General features: G+C 30.5%; 3 protein-coding genes and 1 long non-coding RNA gene across 4 annotated transcripts; all 4 read right to left on the bottom strand.

The window, feature by feature from the left end:
• Nucleotides 1–1,122: 1,122 nt before the first annotated feature.
• On the bottom strand, nucleotides 1,123–3,497 carry AZG1 (AZA-guanine resistant1). Its single transcript, XM_022909109.2, has one exon. The coding sequence runs from the start codon at nucleotides 3,042–3,044 to the stop codon at nucleotides 1,314–1,316; it is 1,731 nt and encodes a 576-aa protein (XP_022764844.1). The 5' UTR covers nucleotides 3,045–3,497; the 3' UTR covers nucleotides 1,123–1,313.
• A 9,431-nt stretch (nucleotides 3,498–12,928) lies between these two features.
• On the bottom strand, nucleotides 12,929–14,366 carry LOC111309674 (uncharacterized). The gene is made up of 2 exons (XR_016330218.1): nucleotides 14,014–14,366; nucleotides 12,929–13,940 (listed from the first exon to the last, which is right to left on the bottom strand). It is a non-coding gene; the product is annotated as an uncharacterized LOC111309674 (long non-coding RNA).
• Nucleotides 14,367–17,639: 3,273 nt separating this feature from the next.
• LOC111309673 (nuclear transport factor 2-like) lies at nucleotides 17,640–18,656 on the bottom strand. Its single transcript, XM_022908671.2, has one exon. It carries the CDS (start codon nucleotides 18,654–18,656, stop codon nucleotides 17,640–17,642), a length of 1,017 nt encoding a protein of 338 aa, XP_022764406.2.
• A 968-nt stretch (nucleotides 18,657–19,624) lies between these two features.
• LOC111309444 (CBL-interacting serine/threonine-protein kinase 20-like) lies at nucleotides 19,625–20,829 on the bottom strand. The gene has a single exon (XM_089748920.1). It carries the CDS (start codon nucleotides 20,227–20,229, stop codon nucleotides 19,669–19,671), a length of 561 nt encoding a protein of 186 aa, XP_089605046.1. The 5' UTR covers nucleotides 20,230–20,829; the 3' UTR covers nucleotides 19,625–19,668.
• Nucleotides 20,830–22,326: the final 1,497 nt, after the last annotated feature.

The following is a 22,326-nucleotide window of genomic DNA, read 5'->3' as shown; positions in this document are numbered from 1 at the left end:
GGGGATTCAACATCAATTCTTTACACATACTATGTATTGGGTTATATCTAAAAGTTGCTTTGTTTACTGTCCCACTTTTGATGCTTTAAGTTCCTACTTATGATTTATTCAAAAAAAAAAAAAAAAGTTCCTACTTATGACAGATTGGCAATGATTCTAACACCATGGCACATGCAAAACAATCCCTTATCTACAAGTAAAAACAATGGTCGCCATTTGTTTAGAATCATGCTTGATTTCTTGTTACTTCAATCAATGTTCTGTCTCACCTCTACATACATATATATATATATATATATATATATTCATAAAAATTAAGGTATCAGCTTGATATTTATGTAAAAATAGCGCTTAAAATATCGAGTATCGACTAGAATACTTTGATTTATATATTGATTATTTATTGTGATGTCTCTTATCTGAGATATTCGATCTTATAATTTGTTATCGATGATGAAAATAAATTTCAACTAAAAAAAACTTTTTTTTTGGAACAAAAAACTACTCTTACCGATTGGAATATTAGTCAAATATTTGTTTTAGATCATTAGTAAACGGAGAATTTCTAGAAGAAGCAACAAATTTTTTTTTTTCAATGGATAAGATTTTTTTAAAAAAATCTATCAAAATGCCAACAATTTCAATCGTGGAAGTAATGGTTGCCTGCAACCATCCATCACCATCCAATTTGCTTAATGTGAAAAATCAATCGCCATCTCTTTGACCAAACGAGTTTTGGACCTATGATTAGTCTATTTAACAATTAGAAGTTAACAAAATAGAAAACTGCCCCTTTATGCTTGTCTTTTATTTCTTGAGAACGACACAATTCGGACAATTAAATTAAAAGATCAAGAAAATTTTCATTTTCTGCAAGAAAATATATGTGATTGTTACATCGTAGTTACTTTTCTAAAAGAAAAAAATATTTCTTTTATTTATTGGTAAAAAATAAATCTAATAATTTTAAATACGATATAAAAAAAAAAAAGAAAGTGATACAATTTAAAATTTTAATAAAATTATATTTTGTTTTTGATATATTAATACAAATTAAATATGATGATTTTCATATTTTATATATATTTAATACGATACAAAAAAAAAGTAAAATTAAGAAAATTCTCACAAAACAATCAAATTCATAAAAAATATTCACTACTAATTATGTCTATATGTGTGAAATGTGAACACATTTCTTATCCTATTTCTTTTTCTACAAATGTGAAGCCTAGAAAGATATTGTCCAAAAGAGACAAAAGCAAAGTGAAGGTGTAAAAACAAAAGGTTCAAACGTCCTTTCCCCTTGGGACCTAAACACGTTCAAGTTCAACTGCTTTTACACTTCCATCCTCTGTTGCTTGCTCATGCGCCCCATTGACCGCATCACCATTCCTTTTTGTGACTCCATGCTTCACCAACAGCTCTGCCACCCAATCCCAAATGTGCAATACAATGTAAGTTCCAATCCCACCAATTAACCCATATGCTATGGAATAGGTCATAGGCATCAAAATCAATGTCACAAAAGCAGGGATTGCCTGCCTCATATCATCCCACTCAATTTCCACCACTGCTCTCATCATCAACACTCCCACCAGGATCAGCGGCGGTCCCACCGCCCATGCCGGTATAGACGCCAAAAGCGGGGTGAAGAAAAATGCTAGGAAAAAATACCCTGCCACGGTTAATGCCGTTAACCCTGTTCGTCCCCCTTCTCGTATTCCTGTCGACGATTCGATGAACGCCGTCACTGGTGATGTCCCGAGCAATGATCCCACAACAATTGACATGGCATCTGACATGAAAGCAAAATATTGGCCCTCAAAATCACCATTTTCATCAGTAAAGCCGGCGAATCGAGCCATTGAATATAATGTACCAGTTGTATCCAATATGTCAACATATAAAAACGTGACCAAAGCCTCCCAAAAGTAACCTTTACCTATAGTATTAAAGCTCAACGCCCCAGCTGTACTTTCAATTGCATGGACATCAACAACTTTCTTGAAATACTCATAAGCAGTATCACCGGCGTCCGTGTTAGGAAAAGCCGTCACTTTTGTGTGACGAAACCAAGAAACCGCCGTTACAAATACTATACCATAAATCATAGCACCCTTAATATTTTTCACCAAGCAATAAGCTATAATCACAAAGCCCACAATTCCAAGCCATAGTGTGGGACTTTCCATTCTGTCACGTAGACAATAAATATCACCCGAGACTGTACCACCTGGCAATAAGCTAACGGTTCCATTAGCCGCCGCTAAAACTGGGGCAACTGAAATCCGCGACGAACTTGGGCACCCTCCGAGAGTTACAAGGGTCGATGGGTTATACCCGATTAACCCAAGTCCTTGGTTATTTTGTAACCCGATAAACGCGAGGAAAAGCCCGATACCCGCAGAAGAACTGATGCGAACCGGTTTAGGAACCAACTTAGCTAACTTGGCCCGGAATCCAATAGCTGAAATGAACAAAAAGATCAACCCTTCTATAAAAACTGCCGCTAAAGCACTTTTATAAGGGACATTACCCGACCCGTGAAACCCGACTACGGTATAGGCAAAATACGCATTTGTCCCCATACCTGGAGCCAAAGCCAGGGGCAAATTGGCGAAAGCACCCATAATTAGGCAACCAATAAGAGAAGAAGCAACGGTAGCTACTATGAGATCTTTACGTACTTTCTCCAAACATGAAGCGTAGCCCGGGTTGACCGGGTCGAACTTGCATGACACGTCAGGCTGGATGACTCGGAGATTTGACCCAGTGCAGTTGGATAATGGAACAGAAGGGTCAGAACATAGAGGAACGCAATCTGAGACGCTGCAGGGACCTCCGGAGTCGGTGAGGATAGAAGCGTTGACGGCTAAGATGTAAGCCATGGTAAGAAAAGTGGCTGTGCCGGCACGTAACTCCGTTGTGAAAGTCGAGTTCCGTTCAGCGAGTTTGAAACGTTTCCCGACCCGACTTTTAGCTACGGCCGAGTTGAGGCGAGTTAGGAAACTATTGGGTCGTGGGTGACGTTCCATGACCATGGAACTTGAAAAGAAACAAACTTTGTTAACAGATGAGCAGCAAAGAGTATGGTTTTATATCTATAAATAAACAAATACCCAAAGAAAGCTTAACAAAAAAAAAAAAAAAAAGAGAAAAAAAGTTTAGAAATTTAAATTTTTTTGGGAAATTTGATGGAAAAAAGATGATTAGTGGAGAAAAGAGAAGAGATTCTATAGAGCAAAAGTGAGAAGAAGGGATCTTTTTATGTAGGAAAAGTATCTGAGAATTAATTTGAAGACGAAATAAATTACGATTCTTTTGATTTTTGAGACATTTTTTAGTGTGAACCATGACAGGTTCATTCATACTTAATATTTATTTATTTTTATATATAAAAAGATCGGAAAAAATTAAAAGAAAAAACAAAAGAGAAAGGAAGAATCATAGGCAACGTAAAAAATAATAAATATTGTGACTAACCACGAAGGTAGGCTCCTCATTAATGGTTTTGGTCAGAATAAGAAAGCGAAGCGAATTACAACTGTTCCCCATTTTTTTTTCCGATTTAATTACTAATTAGCTCAGCAAATTGAATTTTATTACTTTGTAATATGAAAACGGCTGGCTTTTCTAACGTTGTTTTAATGCTTTTTCTTCAATGAAAGCTACCAATATATATAAAAATTATTTCATTCATGACTCATATAAAAATTACTAATTTTAAAAAAATTTTAATTTTATTTATAAAATTAAAATTTTACTATGACAACATATATATTTTTTTATTATATTAGGAAAGCAAAATCTTAATACAAATAAAAAAAATAAAAAAATATTTGATTCGAAATCAAATTTTTGATATTCTCTCATGCATCTTTAATCACTAAACTAAAGATTTTAAGAATATATATATATATATATATATATATATATATATTTATGTATATGGATATAGATTTGGATACGGAACATGAACCCACCAAATATTTGGTTTGATTCCTTTTAGTATTTGTCTAGAATTGGAACATACACCCATGATTAACAAATTTAGTTTGCTTTCTTTCTTTGTTTTAATTAAGGTGATGGCTTTTCTTTTTCTTTTTCATTTTTGATTAACAATAAATTAAAAATTTTTAATAAAAAATATCTCATAAATTGTCGACAAAGTTTTTAAATTATATCCACAAAATTAATGATGGTGTATAGAATATAATTCTTTAAAATATGAGTAAGGATTGGAGCTAACAATGGTTCAAACTGCAATTAGAAAGGGTTTGAAATATGGGGAAGTGGTGGTTGTTATTGTGGCAAGTTGGAAACGTGTTGCCAATTTTGAAAGAAATTGGAGGGAGACATTGACGAAGAACAAATTAAAACAACGTGTAGAGTTGACTTTCCTTTTAATAATTTATAAAGTCATATTTAAGACTTCCAAAATATATATATTCCTCCTTTGAAGTTAATGCCACGTTCTTGAAATCCTCTTCCTAAGTGCCAATGGTTACGTACTTTGACTAAACATGATTTTGATTTCCGAATAAAGCTACAATCCTGGTTTCACACCATGGTTTGGTTAATTTTCTGGCCAATCACTATTTATTGGTAAAATATTAAAATTTAAATTTTAATAATTTCGAATTCTAAAAATTTTCTTTCAATAGTAACAAAAGGAAATTCAAACTTGTATGACTTTCTGCTGAAAGCAAAAACAAAGCTCCAATCTCCTTTCTCCAAATAAAAAAAAAAAAAGGGAAATTCTGGTCACTCATCAGCAATTACATGCTGATTAATTACATCAGGTTTGGATTGAGAATGGGAGGCCACTAGTGTCAAATTTTTATTATACTTTTCTCCACCATTTAAGGATCTGAAATATCCCTTTTCTAAGTTTTTATTGCACCAAATTCCAAGCAATTAGTCAGTAAACATAGCTGTCATAGTTGGTTGATCTACCTGGTTCTTGCAGATGGTTAACAGGCTGATCCAATTTCAAATTCCACCTCAGCACATGGTTTCTTCCCCTTCTTTTTTAAACCAAATAGAAGAACCTGTTTGTATTTTACCTTGTTTCCAAGGGAAAGGATTCAAGCAGGAGGAGCAAAAACATATGCATTATCATTTGGCAGAAATTGGCAGAAATTGTAAGACAATTAAATTTGAGGGTGGCAACTTCACGAGACCAATGCCCTCACTGCCCCGGACATTGTACTTTCTTTTGTATTCAATGCCTCATCTACTTCCACAAAAGCTTGACAGTAATTGAAAACAATAGCCTGTCTTCAGCAACAGGAATAGATCAGTTCCTGTTCCCAGCCCTGTATATAAGGGTAAGGCTATTTTGTCTGATATTTCCACCAAGCGACTACACATAAATTATTATAAAAATAATACAGATTTTGCAAATTAGGTGACCTTAGAGCAGGGACGGAGCAAAGATTTATGATTAGCGAGGTAAATATTTTAAGTTAATTTAAATTTTTTTTATTGAAATACAAATTAATTTTAAAAATTATAAATAAAATTAACGCGTATAATATTTTTTTGTAAATGAAAAAAACTTTGTTTTGCAATATAAATAATATTTGCATAATTAATTATATGATTTTTTTATGAATATAGCCTAAACACTATTTAGATAAATTTTTTATCATAATAAATACATATATATATATATATATATAGATATAGAGATATTAATTTAATAAAATTTTACTTACGAAATTCTTAAAAATAAATACAATATGTGAAAAAATGAAATAAAAATTAACATGTCCTATTTTATTATTTACTTTTAATATGTTTAGTTTTATCATTTACTTTTAATAAACAAATATACTTGATTTTTATTCATTATAATTTGAAAAATAAAAAAATTATTCTTTTCTCACATTCAATGAAAAGAAGAATGAAGATGATTATTTATTTTATTTTATTTTTTTTTTGTGTTAAAAAGTGGTTAAATCATTTAAGTAGTGCAAACTCCATATCTCATTATCCCTGTAAGATCAGCTTGCATCAATCTAAACAAATTATTATGAAAAATTAGAAGTTTAGCAATTTCAAACTCTCTAAAAGTAATTTATTTTATTTTTTATAAACTCAAAAATATATATAAGTATATATATTATAATGATATTGCTTAGCACTCAAAGTGTTAATATTCAATTATTAGATAAACAATGAAAATTTTCATGTATGAACCTTAATTTAGTGGGGGCAAATATGATCACAAAGATTATCTATTTGGGTAAATTTTTAAAATTTCAAAACTTTTGTTATTTTTTATAATAAACCCAAAAAATTTTATGAACTCAGTGGTGCTTCTACGTAGATCCATCTCTGCCTCAGAGCACTCTTTATAGCAATAATTTTACATTAATTGCTACACTTAATAATTTCATAAAAAAATTTTAATGCATTGAGTGAAGATATTGCTTTATATAATAATTCTAAAGAGTGTCTCGTTCACAAAATCCAAATAATAATTGCAAATTCATAGATATTTTATTAGTAACTTTTAAGTGAATAATTGGACAATCCGAGTATTCAGACATTTTAACATAATGGCAGATAGTGCAATCATGAATTGTTGCTTTCTATTAAATCTTAATTAGACAAATATGGGACCAAAAGTTTGGCATCCCTCCACTAAGGAAATATCAATCATATATAAGGTAACAACAACTCAAAAGCATTAAAGCTTTTTTTTTTTTTTTTCTCTTTTTTTCCCTTCAAATATGAGATTTTAGGTTTAACTAAGATCTTACTTTCTTGTCAACAATCTCGTGATTTATTTTTAAAATATTAAATATTTAATTTCAGTGATCAGAATTTAAATAATAATAACTTTAAATATAAAAAAAGATTTTACTTTTTAACTCGTGAAATCTCAAAGCATCATTTAGTGTGGAATTATATGGACTGATGATGTTGAATTTTGATTATGACAAGCACAAAAGAATAAATCTACTAGTGGGATTATATATATATATATATATATATATATATAACTATTATAAAGCAGTAATTGTTTTGTGTAGGGCAAAAAAGTTTGCCAAAAACCTACCATCTAAGGAAGTTTTGATATTTTAAAGCAAAAACACTGCAATAGTTGAATATCTCTATCTAGTCCCCTCAGCTAAAGCACTTAATAGTTTAGTCTAACTTATCAACCATTTGTCTCACAATTTTATTGAATATCCCTATCATACTTGAGAGAAAGCAATGTTAATGGTGAAATAAAGGGGTTGGATTTCTCAAAACATGACATTTTTGGACCCCATCTTCTCCACTTGTGTAATCATGCATCTTTTTACACCTTGTAATGAGGAAAAAAAATATATTTTTCATTTAAAATAAGGGATATAAATAAATAAATGAAATAATCATCGGATCAAATGTTAGGTAATAGAATAAATTTTAAGTGCTTTATTAATAACTTTTAATGAATGACTAAGTGAGCAAATTAGCATTGATTAGTCTTCGAAACATTGCTTATACCTTAATCATACGGTATCATTGAATCCGGACTAGCTTTAGAGAAAAGGATGAAAGATATTGCAGTTCAAATGATGGCACAATTAGAAGAAAACAATAGAAAAATGTGACTTATGGACCCACAACTCTAAATTGTGGGACTTTGAATGGTTCTTCTGAAGCAGAGAAAGGTCTTTTAGCTTCTTTGCATTATGAGTTACAAAGCTCTTTCTTTTACCTTTGGTTAGTGAAAGGTGATGTGAATGAAAGTACAACTAGCCTGCAAATCAGTTCAATTCTTATTATCTATCACTAGTCGCTTAGCTTTGGGGAATCAGAAGATTTTTAATTTTTTTCTTAAATTCAAAAAGTTAATCAGATATTTATGATTGACACTATTTTTTTTTATTTTTTAATCTGAAATGACAATTAAATTAAAAATTATTATATCGACGGTTATATAATTTGTTGATAAAATACGAATTTTAAATTTATTTCAGATATAAAAAAAAAAGACTAAAAATTATTATCTACATAAAATTTACTATTAATAATATGTGATTCTCTAGCCCCAAGTAAAAGAGAAAGAAAAAAGGAGTGTTAACAGTATTATCCTTATTCAAGTTATTAGTATCTTTCACCACTTTCTTTTTTTCTTTTCTTTTATGCTTTGACACATATCATGTGAAATTTACCTCACTTTTAGGCCTTCTTTTTCTTTGTTAAAGCTACCTTCTGAAGGGCTTACTGTACTAAAATGATCTGTCATTGAACTGGAGGTCATGTACACAACTTATGGTTACAAAAGAAGAACGTAGCCAATGAAAATTTGAACAGTCTAGAATTTGATTGAGATTGGAAAATCTTCAAGAATCTTGATGAGTGTAACCCCAACCTAAATATCTTATCTTGTATTAGAGTACTTGAGATTGATTGTGGACAAAGAATTAAGTTCTCAGTGAAAGAGATATATCACAATATTGACATTCTTTTTATCCAGATTAATTATGCTATAAATTGAGATTGAAAAAAAAAAAATCGAATTGACCTGATACTCGATCACAATGACAAGATACATATAAACATGAATATGATTCGAAATTACAAAATATAGGTAAACATAAATTTCAAGAATAATTTTCATTTGTATTAACAATCCCACAAAAAAAAAAAAAATGAAAACAAGATACAGGTATACGTAAACTTGTAGGAATAAGGAACTGCTAGATTCCAAAACCTCTTCCAGCAAGGCAAGGGCTATTGTTTGTCTATAAACGTGGGGTTGGTTAATTTGGACATGAAGAATTTGCATGAAAGCTAAGGAATCTGTTGATTAGTGTAAAGGCATCAAAATGGATATTATGGAATCTAGGAATCAATTAGTAAAGCTAAAGCTAACAGTCTAACACCATTGAGTTACTCCCAAAATCATCCATCGCAGCATGTCCCCACCAGACAGGTGCTGTTTGTTCCAGGCCCAAGTGGTCAACTTTCATGAGTTGCCCAATGCCCATAAATGTTGGAGAGAAGAGAAAAAAAAAACAGAACTGTACCAAAATTTACATCAGAGAGTCATTTATATGCTCAAGGTACATACAATTATCATCTGAACCGAAAATGGTCCTGCTAGGCATAAGTGAGGACATGCTCCAGCCATAAATGTTAGGAATTAACTCTATTAGACAGGCTTCAAATAAAACTCAAATGAAGGATCAATTAGAACATGACAAACGACTTTACCTGCTGCAATTCTCTTAAACTCCACCTAATCTATGTTACTTAAATTAAGTCGGTCCAAGTGATTCCACATAGGTAAAGGTCACAATTGGACTAGTTCAGGTCAGATCACTTTGAGCTAAAAAAAATTTAAATAAATTTTTTAATCAAATCGAATCGAATAAAATTTAATCAAAATTTCGAATTCAGCTAAAATTTATTTACTTCGTAAATGTTTATATAAAATGAGGATGGCAAGAACGGTAGTTAAGGCTTGCAAACTTAAAACAAGAATTGAGATAAGAAGGATGGAAGGGGTGGGGAATGTCAAATCAGATTTGGAAGTTAATGGCATGAATGATGCTTTGGCAAGTGGAATTCAGATTACATCTCCTTTCAATTCGTTTGTCTTCATGATCATGGGAATGTGACAGTGGCGAGAACAAATTTTTTTTGTATTGTTTTATATATATTTATATTCCGTGGGTATTTCACTTTTTATAATTTGTACATTATATGGACATGTGGGCTCATGATTGCTTCCAGTGTTTTCAGATAAATCATACCATGCCACCATGCTTTACATCATTAAATGAGGAATACATATTCGGATAATCAATTAGATAAAAAAAAATAAAGCAACAAATGTAATTTCTTGAGAGAGCTCCAAGCTTTCTCTTTCAATTCCAAATTTTTTTGGCAAAGGGTTTTCTTTGTTTTTATTAATTTTTAACTTTGCATCAAAGCTGTGATTCTTTGACTTTTGGCTATTTCTAGAACTCAACAAAGGCGTAGTGGCGTTACCTGTCTCTAGAAAGGGTTGAAAAATAATGCATGACACAATATTCTAATAAAAACTTAGAACTTTCAAAACATGAAATTATCTATATACTTAGATTAAATAATTCGATTTTCTTTTTTTAATTTGAACAAAGAGAAATTTGAAATTTATTCTTTAAAAAAAAAAAGATCATGCACTGAACAAAATGTTCTAGTGTTAATTTTTTTAATTTATAAAACATGAAATGAAGATGTGATTGCATTGAATTTATCTTTAAAAATTATATATTTAAGGATAAACTCATACATACATAGAATTAGTATATAAGACCTTTCGAATTTTCAATTTATCCTTTTAGCCCCTCGATTTAGACCACATTTGTCTCATCGGCCTGTTTGGTTTTGTTCTGATATCTCGTAAATGAAAGAACATTTGTCTTCTTCACATAGTCAAGATCATAAATTTGACAAAAATCATGTCCTATATTAAAAAAAAGGGTTGAAGAGTTTAACCTCCAAGTGCTACCATGAAGAAAGAACAGAAAGGACTTTTGTATCAGCAAGTACTCTAATATAAATAAAAATTTGTCATCGATATGCCAGTGCCTATGCAGGTAATTGTTTGAGAGATTCGTCTCAAATAAGGTAAAAGAACTTAAACTAATCAGTTTCTTAGAGTATTGGATAACCTGTAAAGAAGATAATACAATAGCTCTCATATAAATCAATTTAATTTGATATTATTTTACATCGTTTGAATTTGGATCATTCAAATTCATATTAATTCAGATTTAGATTAGATAAGTTTGGGTTGGTAACTTTTTTTTTTCTTTTTTTATCAAATAGGGTTGGAAGGATTTTTCAGTTCATGTCAAGTTTTTTTTACTCTAACTATGAAAATATCATTATACAAGTTTGAGAATTAGCTTAAAAGATGATTAATGAAACAATATTTTAGTCTATAAAAAAAAATTGTCTAATGAAGTCTCGTGTCTCACCTTACTTCTATTATTTTTTAATTCTAATCCTTCATTAGCAACAAAAATAAATAAATAAATAAAAACCATAAAAGAAGAAGAATTTTAGGGAACTTTGACAAATAAAACAACAATAACAAATTAAAAAGGTTAGTGCAATTGATGATAGTCCCACCATAGATAAGATCAATTCCTGCAATTTAATTCAACAGAAATTGAGTCTAATTAAACAATGTAAACAAAGTCAATAGCCTTCTTTTGAAACGAAAGAGACATTAGGAATAATGACTTAAATATCATAAAAGATTTGTTTGAGATTGGTCAGATATTACTTGATGGACAAGAAGACTAGTAAAAGAAGAATTCTAAGAGAAAGAGGATTCTTAATAGGTAAGTTTGACTTTTAAGAAAAAAATTCTAAGAGAAAAAAGATTCTTAATAGGCAAGTTTGACTTGCAGGAAAATAATTCTAAGAGGAAAAAGATTTTTAATAGGCAAGTTTGTATGGTTATAAATAAGTGAAGTCTCTACATGGTAAGTTATGAGAAAAAGATATAAAAGAGTTGTAGGGTTTTGTGGGATAGGCACCCCATATGAGTACTAGGACTTTATGTCCTATAGATATGTATGTTTGTTTGTGAATGTACTTGAAGAGACTAAGAATGTCCATATAGATGTGATATATGGGTGCGTATGGGTATGTGTTTGGTTGTGTTAAAAGGGTGCATATAGATATGTATTTGTTTAGGTTGAGAATACTCTATAAGACTAGAAGAGATTAAGAGGGTTTATGGGTATTGATTGTTGAGTGGTTGCTATTTTTTGATGTATGTTTGTAATTTTTTACAACTAGTAGATCTTATTTTTCATCCGTAAATGTAGGTACATTAGACCAAACCATGTTAAATTATTATCTCTTATGTGTTTAATTGATTGTTTGATTTCACTTCCACTAGTGTGATTAGATTGGGGTCTTTTGGCCTAACAAGTGGTATCAGGCTGTGGTGATCCCTAACAAGTGGTATCAGAGCATGGTTCGAGACATAAGAAAAGGCAAGTTTAGAGGAGCTCAATTTAAGAAAGAAGTTCGAGTTCGTGTTTTGAGGATCGATTTGCGTGAAGCATGAAGACACATAAGAAAAGATGATTATGAGACTTTTATTGTAGGTAGAGCCAAGCATGTCTAGCATGAAGACAGATAATTTGATAAAATTTGAGTCAAAGTAAATATTGTTAAGAATAATAACTCAAATCCCATAACAGATTTATTTGGGATTGGCTAGATATTACTTGATGGACAAGAAGACTTTGCAAAAGAAGAATTCTAAGAGAAAGAAGATTTTTAATAGGTAAGTTTGATTTGCAAGAGAAGAATTATAAGAAGAAAGGGATCTTCATAGGTAAGTTTGACTTACAGGAAAAAAATTCTAAGAGAAAAAAGATTCTTAATAGGTAAGTTTATATGGTTATAAATAAGTGAATTATCTACAAGGTTAGGCATGGAAAAAAGATGCAAGAGAGTTGTAGGGTTTTATGGGATAGACACTTCATAGGAGTACTGGGGCTTTACGTCTTATGAGTGTATATGTTTGTTTGTGAGTGGACCATAAGAAATTGAGAAGGTCCATAGGACTAGAGTAGATTTGAAAGGTCTATGGGTATTGATTGTTGAGTTAGACACCTCATAGGAGTATTGAAACTTTACGTCTTATGATTGTATATATTTGTTTGTGAGTGGACCATAAGAAACTGAGAAGGTCCATAGGACTAGAGGAGATTGGAAAGGTTTATGGGTATTGATTGTTGAGTGGTTGATACATTTTGATATATATTTGTAATTCTCTAAAACTAGTGGATCTTGTTTCTCATCCATGGACGTAAGTCAGTTAGACTGATGTGATAAAATTGGAGCCTTTTGGCCTAACAAGAGAGAAAATATGTTCCTTATAATAATCATTCTTAAATGAAAAAAAAAAAGAAGAAAAAGATTTGATCAATTTACGGGTCCATTGTGCCTGGTGAATAAACCATTGCCAAGGCTTAAGGCTGGTGGAAACTTGCTATCTCCGTAGTTAGTATAGCCAGTTTTCTTTTCTTCGATATGAACTTTTCGGTTGCCAATTGTGATAGAAGAAGCAGCTTGGATGGCACTTTGTGCAGAACTCGAAGACTCGAATTCAATGAAGGCAAAGCATCTGTTTTTCATATGATCAGATAGAGTTTTAATCCCATTTTGTTTAATAGGTCCGAATTTCTTAAAAACCAAGTGAAGTTCTTCAACTTTTACACCCATGGCCAAGTTCCCAAGGACTTTCCCTTAGACTCCTTAGCCGTTGTTGGAGAAGATTTCCTCGTTGAAGGAGCCGTAAATGGAGCATTATTCCCATTCAATGCATTCACGACATTTAGAAAAGACTTTTTGGGAGCAGCAATATCATTGTTAGGGGCAATATCATCAGCTGGCATAGGATCTGAGCTTGGAACAACAATTGAATCAACCCCTTTGACACAAGTTACCACAGCAGTATCATCCTTTAGAACTTCTTGAAAAGCCTCGTAAGGGGCAATATCAGTTGGCATAGAATCAGACTTGGACCAGGAATTGAACCAACTCCTTTGACAGAAGTTGATGCGGTAGCATCCTGCTCTGAACTTTCTCATTGGATACAATATCTACTGTCACAACATCTAGATTTGGACCAGCAGTCGAATCAACTCCTTCAACACAAATCTTCGAGTTTTCAGGAATAATCTTCTGAACTTCTTGAACAGGCACAGGATTAATTCTTTGGACACAAGTGTTTGACGTTTCTTCATCATCAGGAAGCCTCAAAACATCAGTCAAAATAAAAAAAGAAACATCAGTCGAACTTAGAAAAACATTGGGTTTACGCATAGGGGCAAAGACGAATGATTGCGTGAACTTCCTCTTAGTAGTATCGTCCATAGTCACGCTACCAATGACCAAAACATGAACTCCAAGGCCTATAGATAATTAAGCATCAATAGAGAGAAGATCAAACTTCTTGCAATCAAAGAAATCGAAGCAAGAGACAACATGATTATCAATGGCTTCCAAGATTGTCCAACGGTTCAAGACTCCATCGGGTCCTAGCCTACGTAATGTGCTTGAATCCTTATAAAACTTGTAAACATCTCCTGGATATTGTCAGAGGTGGGAGTAGTAGTCCTCCACAAAGGCTTTAGCAGCTTCTTCTCGGGTCAATGCAGCCATCAACATCGGTGAAAAACAATAAAAAAAAAAACAAATCAAATGTAAAGAAAGCAGAGTGCTGAGCTTATAACATATGTAAGTTCCAATAGAAATACCAAGTCAAGTCAGATTGTTTTATATTTATATAGAAGATCTGTTGCATTCCTAATCTTATTTGGTTTCTACTTCTTCAGATTGCTCGCAAGAAGGGGATTTCTACAATTGGAGAGAATTCTCCTATATATATCTTTAGAAGTACGTAGAAGGTTCTAGGACCTCTTTCTTCCACTAAATAAAAGCCTAATTAGCAAAGCCAAGATCTTTTTGAATCGTCAATAATATATTTTGAGAATATAATTTAAAAGTGTAGGTTTTAAATATAATTTATTTTATAAGTTATTTTTTTATGTAAATTAAAACTATTTAAAGGTTAAGCTATCCACTTGAATCTAAAAAATTTATCTAAAATTTGAGAGATTTATATATAAATATTAGGTCCGTTAAATGGATCTAAACTTAAATTAAAGATCTATTCAAAACATGGGTCAAGCTTAGGACATAACATTTAAGGTTCAAACTTTAACTTTTTTGGCCCAATGATTATATATATTTATATTTTTAATAATATTATATAAAAATAATTAATTAATTAAATAATATATGTGCATACATTAGTACCCTATGTCTACATGTATCCAAATCTCACTCGAGCACCAAATTAAATTAACAAAGTCGTTTTTAAGTTTATTTTGTTAATTATTTATTTTATCATATTTGATATTTATTTAAAATTTATTTTTATTTTTTAATTGAAAAAAATTAAAATTTGGATAGGCTTGAACGCACCTAAGTAACTTTTTTTCATTTAAAGTTTGAGTTTGGCCCGTAAATAAAATTGTTGGACTGAACTTGAGCAAGTTTGAAATTTATTAATATCTTAATTAAATACGATTGAAATTTGGTCTGATTTGACTCGTGAATAAGTATATAATGCAAACCTTGTACGTATATGAAATAAATTTTATTACCATTAATTTATAATTTTATCTAATTAATAAAAAAGAAAACGTAAACATGTTTAACAAAATTTTTTTTTAGAAAGTAAAGATTGGTTTAATAGATTAGATAGCAGTTATTAGTCTAATAAAAAACTTTGAGGAAAGTAATTTAATATAAATCAATTAAATAAAATTATGAATTATAACATAAATTGATTTTTAATAGCTATTTAGAAATATGATTAGAAGAGACAAAATGGATCCGAGTTACAAATTCTTTAAAAAAAAAATAAATTTGATTGAACTTAATTTGGCTATAAAAATAAAAAATTCACCCAAAATAATTTGAACTCGAAAAAACTCAAACTTATAAAGTATGCTGAAAAAAATAATATCTTTCATAAAATCTAAAAATAACTTGATTAATTGGAACCTAAAAATATTAAAACCCAAAATAACTTGAATCTAATATGACTCGAATTTGTCAAACTCACCAATTTGCCACTTTAAATGGATGGTAATACCTTTTATATAATTATTATAAATTTTTTTAAATAATATTTGAGTTTTTATTTTTAATTATATCCTTTATGCAAAGAATAAAAAGTTAGTACATATATATAACAAAAATTAGTGTTGTTATTGTTATTAAGTATTGAGTGGAGAAAGTCATTTGAGCCCTTTCAAGACAGTAAACAAACTAAATATAAACAATTGAATGTATGTTAGTAGTTTATTTGTTTATTTTTAAAGGTATTCAGGTTTAGTTTATGTTCAGTAAAAAAATTGTTCTATTCATTTGAACTCATTCGTTTAGATGGTAAGATAGTTATATTCGACTCGTATTTAGTTTAATTAAGTTAAATAAGTTCATTTGTAAACATTAAACAAATATGTTTATGAACATATATAAACGAACATAAATGAATATAAATAAATCCGAACAAATATAATCTAATCTTAAAATAAAATTAGGGTAAAGGATAAAAATGTAATTTTGTTAGTATTATTATAAACGAATAACAAATGAACAATAATCGAACAACAAATGCATAAGTATTAAACAAATTTAAACAAGCTTGTTTATAAATATAAATGAACCAAACAAATTTTTCTTCATATTTGGTTTGTTTAATAAACGAACATAAAAATATTATTTAAGATCGCTTGTAAAATTTAATAAAAGAATATAAATGAATAGAAACCGAAACATATTTACGAATAATTCATTAAAAACTCTATTCATTTATACATTCATTTTCAGTCACATGAATAGCTTAATTTGGACTTGAAATAGAATAATTTCCTTCACCTAAGCTTTCAAGTTAAGAAAAAAAAAACAAATGAATAACTTAACCAAAATGGAGGTGGTCTTGTAACAAGGGATTTTATTTTATTTTGTTTTCATCATGATTTTGTGAATAATCTATCTCAAAAAAAAATTTGTAAAATGTAATTTAACAAAATTAAATCATTAAAATATCTCAATAAAATTAAAATGTCACAAATTTCATTGGTTCGACGATGCAACCTATTTCTATATTTATTAATATAGTCTTGAATCAAATGGTTGAGCATAATTTATAAGAAAAAAAAAAAAAAACATGAACTTCAAGACTTATAAGAACTTGTAAAGAAAAAAAAAGCACATTTTACAATTTTTAGCACTCCTACAAAATGAAAGTCATCTAAAATAAAATCACCCTTTTTCATACAAAGACCAATAAACTTCCATCTATAGAATAAAAACACTCACATAAGATTTGAAGCATTGTTTTTAAGGAAATATTCTAAGGACAATAGTTTACAATTCTCAATTTGGAAATATGTGGTTCAATTTATTTTTTTTTTGGATGGAAAAAAAATTATATATATGGAAAATAATTTCACACAAGATTCAATTTTCAATATGTACCATTGACATTTCAAATCTTGTAAATTTGAATCTATAAAATTAATCTCGATATAGTTTTATATTATTAAATATAATTACTTTACAAGCAGCCTCTATAAAGTTAATTGGAAACACTAATCCAGAATCTTAGATGCCTAATTTTGACAATTGGAATATAATGGAAAACCTTTTCCAAAATTAATAATATAAAAAAATTATAATCATAATTAGATATTACATCTATTATAAGAAATTAATAGATTAAAACAAGTAATAAAAATTACAGAATTCCTTTGGTTTTTCATTGCTGGAATTAGGCTAGGGGTATCATGCTGGAATTTCTTATTATTTATTTACACTGAAAACATGGAGTTAATGGATGTTTGACAAATAAAAGTAACATTCACAAATTCAAAAATTCCTGCATTTGAATCATACTACTCTAAAAGAAAGCCATGAAGTTTCTGTAGAACAAACAAAACTGAAAATTTATCTCATAATCTTAAAACAAGGTGACATAAGTGAATGTTTTTTTTATTATAAAGAAGAAAAAAAAAAAAAAACAACGAAAATTCTTATCAATTAGCAGGTCCATTGTGCCTGGTAAAATTTCTGCCACTCCTGAAATTGTCCTGGCCATTGCAATTGCCATTGCCATTCATGGAGTCTCGAGAAAACTTGGGATTTCCAGAGTCATTGCTTTTCTTCTCTTTGATAATCAATCTTCGGTCAGCAATTCTGATAAAAGAAGCTTGGATTGCAATTTGTGCAGAACAAGAAGACTCAAATTGAATGAAAGCATACCATCTGTGCTCTTTATCAGTTCTAATTTGAACTCCATTACGTTTAATTGGTCCAAAACTCTTGAAAGCCTCATAGAGTTCTTCAGGCTTTGAATCCGTCGCCAAGTTACCTACAAATATAGATGTTCCCTCAACATTGTCCACAATTCTGGTGTTCTTCTTCTCTTCCAAGCCACTTTTTCTGTCAAAATTGGACTCTTGAGGTGCTGTGTTAATTGATTTTCTCATCGGGGGTGCCTTAAAGGGAGCATTGTTTTCATTTAGTGCAGGCACCACCGACAGAAAACTCTTCTTAGGAACAGCATTGGTTGGCTCATCATCCGATGTTGAAGTTGAAACAGCAGTTGGGATACTTTCGGTATGAACAACTTTTGATTCTTGCTTATCAAGAAATCTCAGAATGTCATTCGAGACAAAGTAACCATTGACTCTTTCCATTGGGGTGAGGACAAAGGATTGATTGAACTTTCTGATCTCATCATTCTTTGTAGTGAAACAACCGATAACCACAACAAACACCCCCTCATTTGCTGTAAATTGTGCATCAGAAGAAAGAATTTCATATTCCTTGCAATCCAAGGAAGAAAGAACATGTTTCCTGATTTCTTCCATCGTTGTGAAGCTAATCATGACACCATCAGGTCCCAGCCGACTCACCATGCTTGAATCCAGATAAAATTTGTGAAGCTCTCCTGGAAAATCACGGAGCAGAAAGTAGTACCGGTCCACGAAGACAGCAGCCACTTCTTGTGGCGTGTAGGATGGCAATGGACATGCCTTTGCCGCAGCCATCAAGATAAAAGCAGGGAAGAGAACGGAACAGAAAACAGAGGAAACCAATCAGTGAAAAAATCAGAGATGAAATATTGTATGGAAGGCCAAATAGAGGGTGGGTATTTATAGAAAAAGAAAAAAAAAACACTGTATGGATTGGAAATCCTAGTCTTGTTTGGTTGTTCACTATCTAGGATTCCTTTCTGATGAAGGAAACTTTAGAGGAAATTCCTGTATCAAAATTTCTTTTTTTTTTTTTTGTGTGTGTGTGTGTGGGATCATTTCTTTATTGATTTTCCTAACAATTTTGACTTACCATTGAAATTGTTCAAATATTTATTGTGAATATTTATTTTCATTTGGAGTGAATTGAAATATGATTTTTTTTTTTAAAACTTGAAATTGTGGAAGATTAAACCTGTTATTGACAATATTAAAGTTCGGGGTTTTAGGCAAATAGATTTTGTCCTTTTAGCGAAAAAAACTGATGCTAAATGATTGACAAGTATCCAAAAGAATTTGATCAAAAAGAAAAAAAAAAAGAGTACCCATAATTTCCAATTCAAAAATAAAAATTTTTTGACACATTACTCTTGACCTGACATGTAACTTGTCCATTAAGAATCTATTTTCTTTTAAATTTTTTTTTTGTAAGTTAAACTTATTTATTAAGAATCTCTTTCATTTTAGAATTCTTCTCTTACATGTCAAACTTACCTATTAAGAATATTTTTTTTTAGAATTTTTTTTTGTAAGTATTCTTATCCATCAAATAATATCTAATAAATCTCAAATAAATCTCTAATAAATATCAAACAAATTTTTTATGAAATTTGAGTCAATATTCACGACATTTAAATGGATTTCGAGAAATCCAAATTTGGCTACAGTTATTCAAGAAAAAAGAACACATCATTCGACAAATAAGCTTGAGACACTTCAGTACTAAGACAGTTAGGATGAGTGCAGCTGTTGTTGTCGTCGCAACTGCTCACCTTGCCAAGCTCATACAATATCCTTGAGAGCTGGTCTAACATCCTGTTGCAACATCATAACCCTTTCTGTTTATAACTTCAGGAGCTACATGGAGTAACGCATCTTGATGTTTACACTCAGTAAGGGCACTCAAACCAAAATCCGATGCTTTGAGAATTCCATTTTCATCCAGGAGCAAGTTTTCCGGCTTCAAATCCCGATGATAAACACCTCTGCTGTGGCAAAAGTCGACAGCACTGATCAGTTGTTGAAAATACTTCCTTGCCATGCCTTCTCTCAGCTTTCCTTTTGACACCTTCTTGAAGAGTTCACCACCTTTGGCATATTCCATAACACAGTAAATCTTGCTTTTGCTAGCCATGACCTCATAAAACCCCAAGATATTAGGGTGTTTAACCAGGCTCATAACAGATATCTCCCTCTTGGTTTGATCAATCATCCCTACATTCAAAACCTTCTGCTTGTCAATAACCTTAATCGCCACACTCTGGTTGGTTTCAATATTCCTTGCATAGTTAACTTTTGCAAAGTTTCCTTGCCCTAACAATCTCCCAAATTCATACTTTTGCATCAATACCTTCCCTTTATTCTCCATTCCCAAGTTTGAATCCTAACACACTCCAATAAAGTATTATCTCCTGCACTTATTATATATGTATTTATGGTGCTTGTTTTCGCTGCAGGGATCAATAGACTATGATGGTTTGGGCCCTGTTTCGTGGTGGGAGGAAGCAGAAATGGTTCAGGAAGAATCTTAAGTTTAAAGACTCATTAGCTAGCCTTACATATTAACCAGTGGACGGATAAATGAGGCTTTATAGATTGTAAATGTTGTAGATAATTCAAAGAGCAGCAGATATTATCTTTTCAAAGCTTGCAATATCCGCAGCAGTATGCATTGTGGTGCTTCTTCCTAGGGATATCGCCTCCATGTGCTTGGAGATCCCCTAATCCGCTCTACTCAAACCATAAACTTATCATCAAGGAAATGCCAACTGCTAAATAAAAAGGTTGAAAGTATTGTTTTGACAATTTTGGTGATTATCTTTATGTTTTGTTTTGACAACATTAATGGCTCCATAGTCCACTGCTGCATTTAGTTTTGCCCCAATTTGTAAAACCAGTTTTAATTGTTATATATATTGGAGCTGATGGCAAGTAAACAGTACTAGTTCGCAATGCCAAAGGTACTAGTTTTTGCAACTTTCCTTTTTTTTTCTATACACTATAAAGGAATACTTGTTATTGGTAATTATTTTTAGATTGCATTCCTTGGAGCAGTCCCTGGCTATGGTACCAAAGCAGGGTCCTCCACTTGCCAGCAGAAATCTATAGCCTTTTTCAATGTTATCTGCACATACCAACTCACAGCATCGATTAGATTAGACTTTAATAGTTTAATTAATAAAGAAATCCAATTAATTTGATGAATTGTTAGTAAGAAAATCGTATATGGTCTTCCAATTCCAAGTCCTTTTTGCTTTTATGATAGCTCTCAATGCGGATGAGAAGACCTATCAATTCTGGAAGTATAAATTCAAACATGATCAGTTCATTCAGTTGCTTGGTTTAAGCATTTTGGATTTAAGCATCAATGATTTCTCTTATCAAGAAGTTTCTATTTCTTCAGATTGCTTGCAGGAAGGGGATTTGGAATTCTCGTATCTTTAGAACTGCTAGGCATTGGTGGGTATAAAAATTATTTCTTTTTCTAAATCTAAACGTCAATAAAAATACTTATTAACTAATTATTGCCTTAGATTAAATCAAGTTATCATTACTGAAAAATTAATTAAGAAACTATAACACAATTAAAGAACTAAACCTACATACAATGAGGTTTGAATTTAAGATCTTAAGGCTCTAAGACGTCCTCCTTCCATTAAATCAAAGCCTAATTGATAAAGTCATGACATTTTTGAACCGTCGATATATTTTGAGAATATAATTTGAGATTGTAAATTTTAATTATAATTTAGTTTTTAAGTTTTTTTCTTCTAAATGCAAATTAAGCCTATTTAATGGTTAAGCTATTCCCTTGAGTCTGAAATTTTTATTCAAAATTTGAGAGATTTAAACATGAATATTACACCTGTTAAATGGGTTTGGATTTAAATTGAAGGTTTGTTTAGAAAACGAATCAAGCTTAGGATAGTTTAAACTTGATTCGGCTTGACCTAATAATTATATATATATATATATATATATATATTATATAAAAAATTGATAATTAAATAATATGTGTATATATTGATACCCTATACCTACATATACCCAAATTTCACTCAAACACCAAATTAAATTAACAAAGTTGTTTTTAAAATTTATTTTGTTAATGATCTATTTTGTCATATTTGATACTTATTTAAATTTTATTTTTATTTTTTATTTCAAAAAATTAAAGTTTGGATAGACTTGAATGCACCAAAGCATTTTCTTTTCGTTTAAAGTTTAAGTCTAGATAATAAATAAAGTTATTAAACCAAACTCGAGTAAGTCCGAAATTTATTAACATCCTAATTAGATTCAGTCTAAATCTAATCCGATTTGATCCATGAAGAAGTATAATGCAAATCTTATATGTACATGAAATAAATTTTATTATAATTAATTTACAATTATATCTAGTGATAATGAATTAATTTATAAATATAATTATATCAAGTGATAATAAATATAATAAATCATTATC

The sequence above is a fragment of the Durio zibethinus genome, chromosome 19, assembly GCF_047325235.1.
Source record: "Durio zibethinus cultivar Kanyao isolate XHJ-2024 chromosome 19, ASM4732523v1, whole genome shotgun sequence".
Taxonomy (NCBI): Eukaryota; Viridiplantae; Streptophyta; class Magnoliopsida; order Malvales; family Malvaceae; genus Durio; species Durio zibethinus.
Note: the sequence above shows the minus strand (reverse complement) of the source record. Positions and strands in the feature narration are given on the sequence as shown.

Bases quoted from the DNA above. Each gene is read 5' to 3' on its own strand.
- AZG1 (XM_022909109.2), bottom strand. From the start codon at position 3,044: ATGGTCATGGAACGTCACCCACGACCCAATAGTTTCCTAACTCGCCTC.
- LOC111309444 (XM_089748920.1), bottom strand. From the start codon at position 20,229: ATGGAGAATAAAGGGAAGGTATTGATGCAAAAGTATGAATTTGGGAGA.
- LOC111309673 (XM_022908671.2), bottom strand. From the start codon at position 18,656: ATGGCTGCGGCAAAGGCATGTCCATTGCCATCCTACACGCCACAAGAA.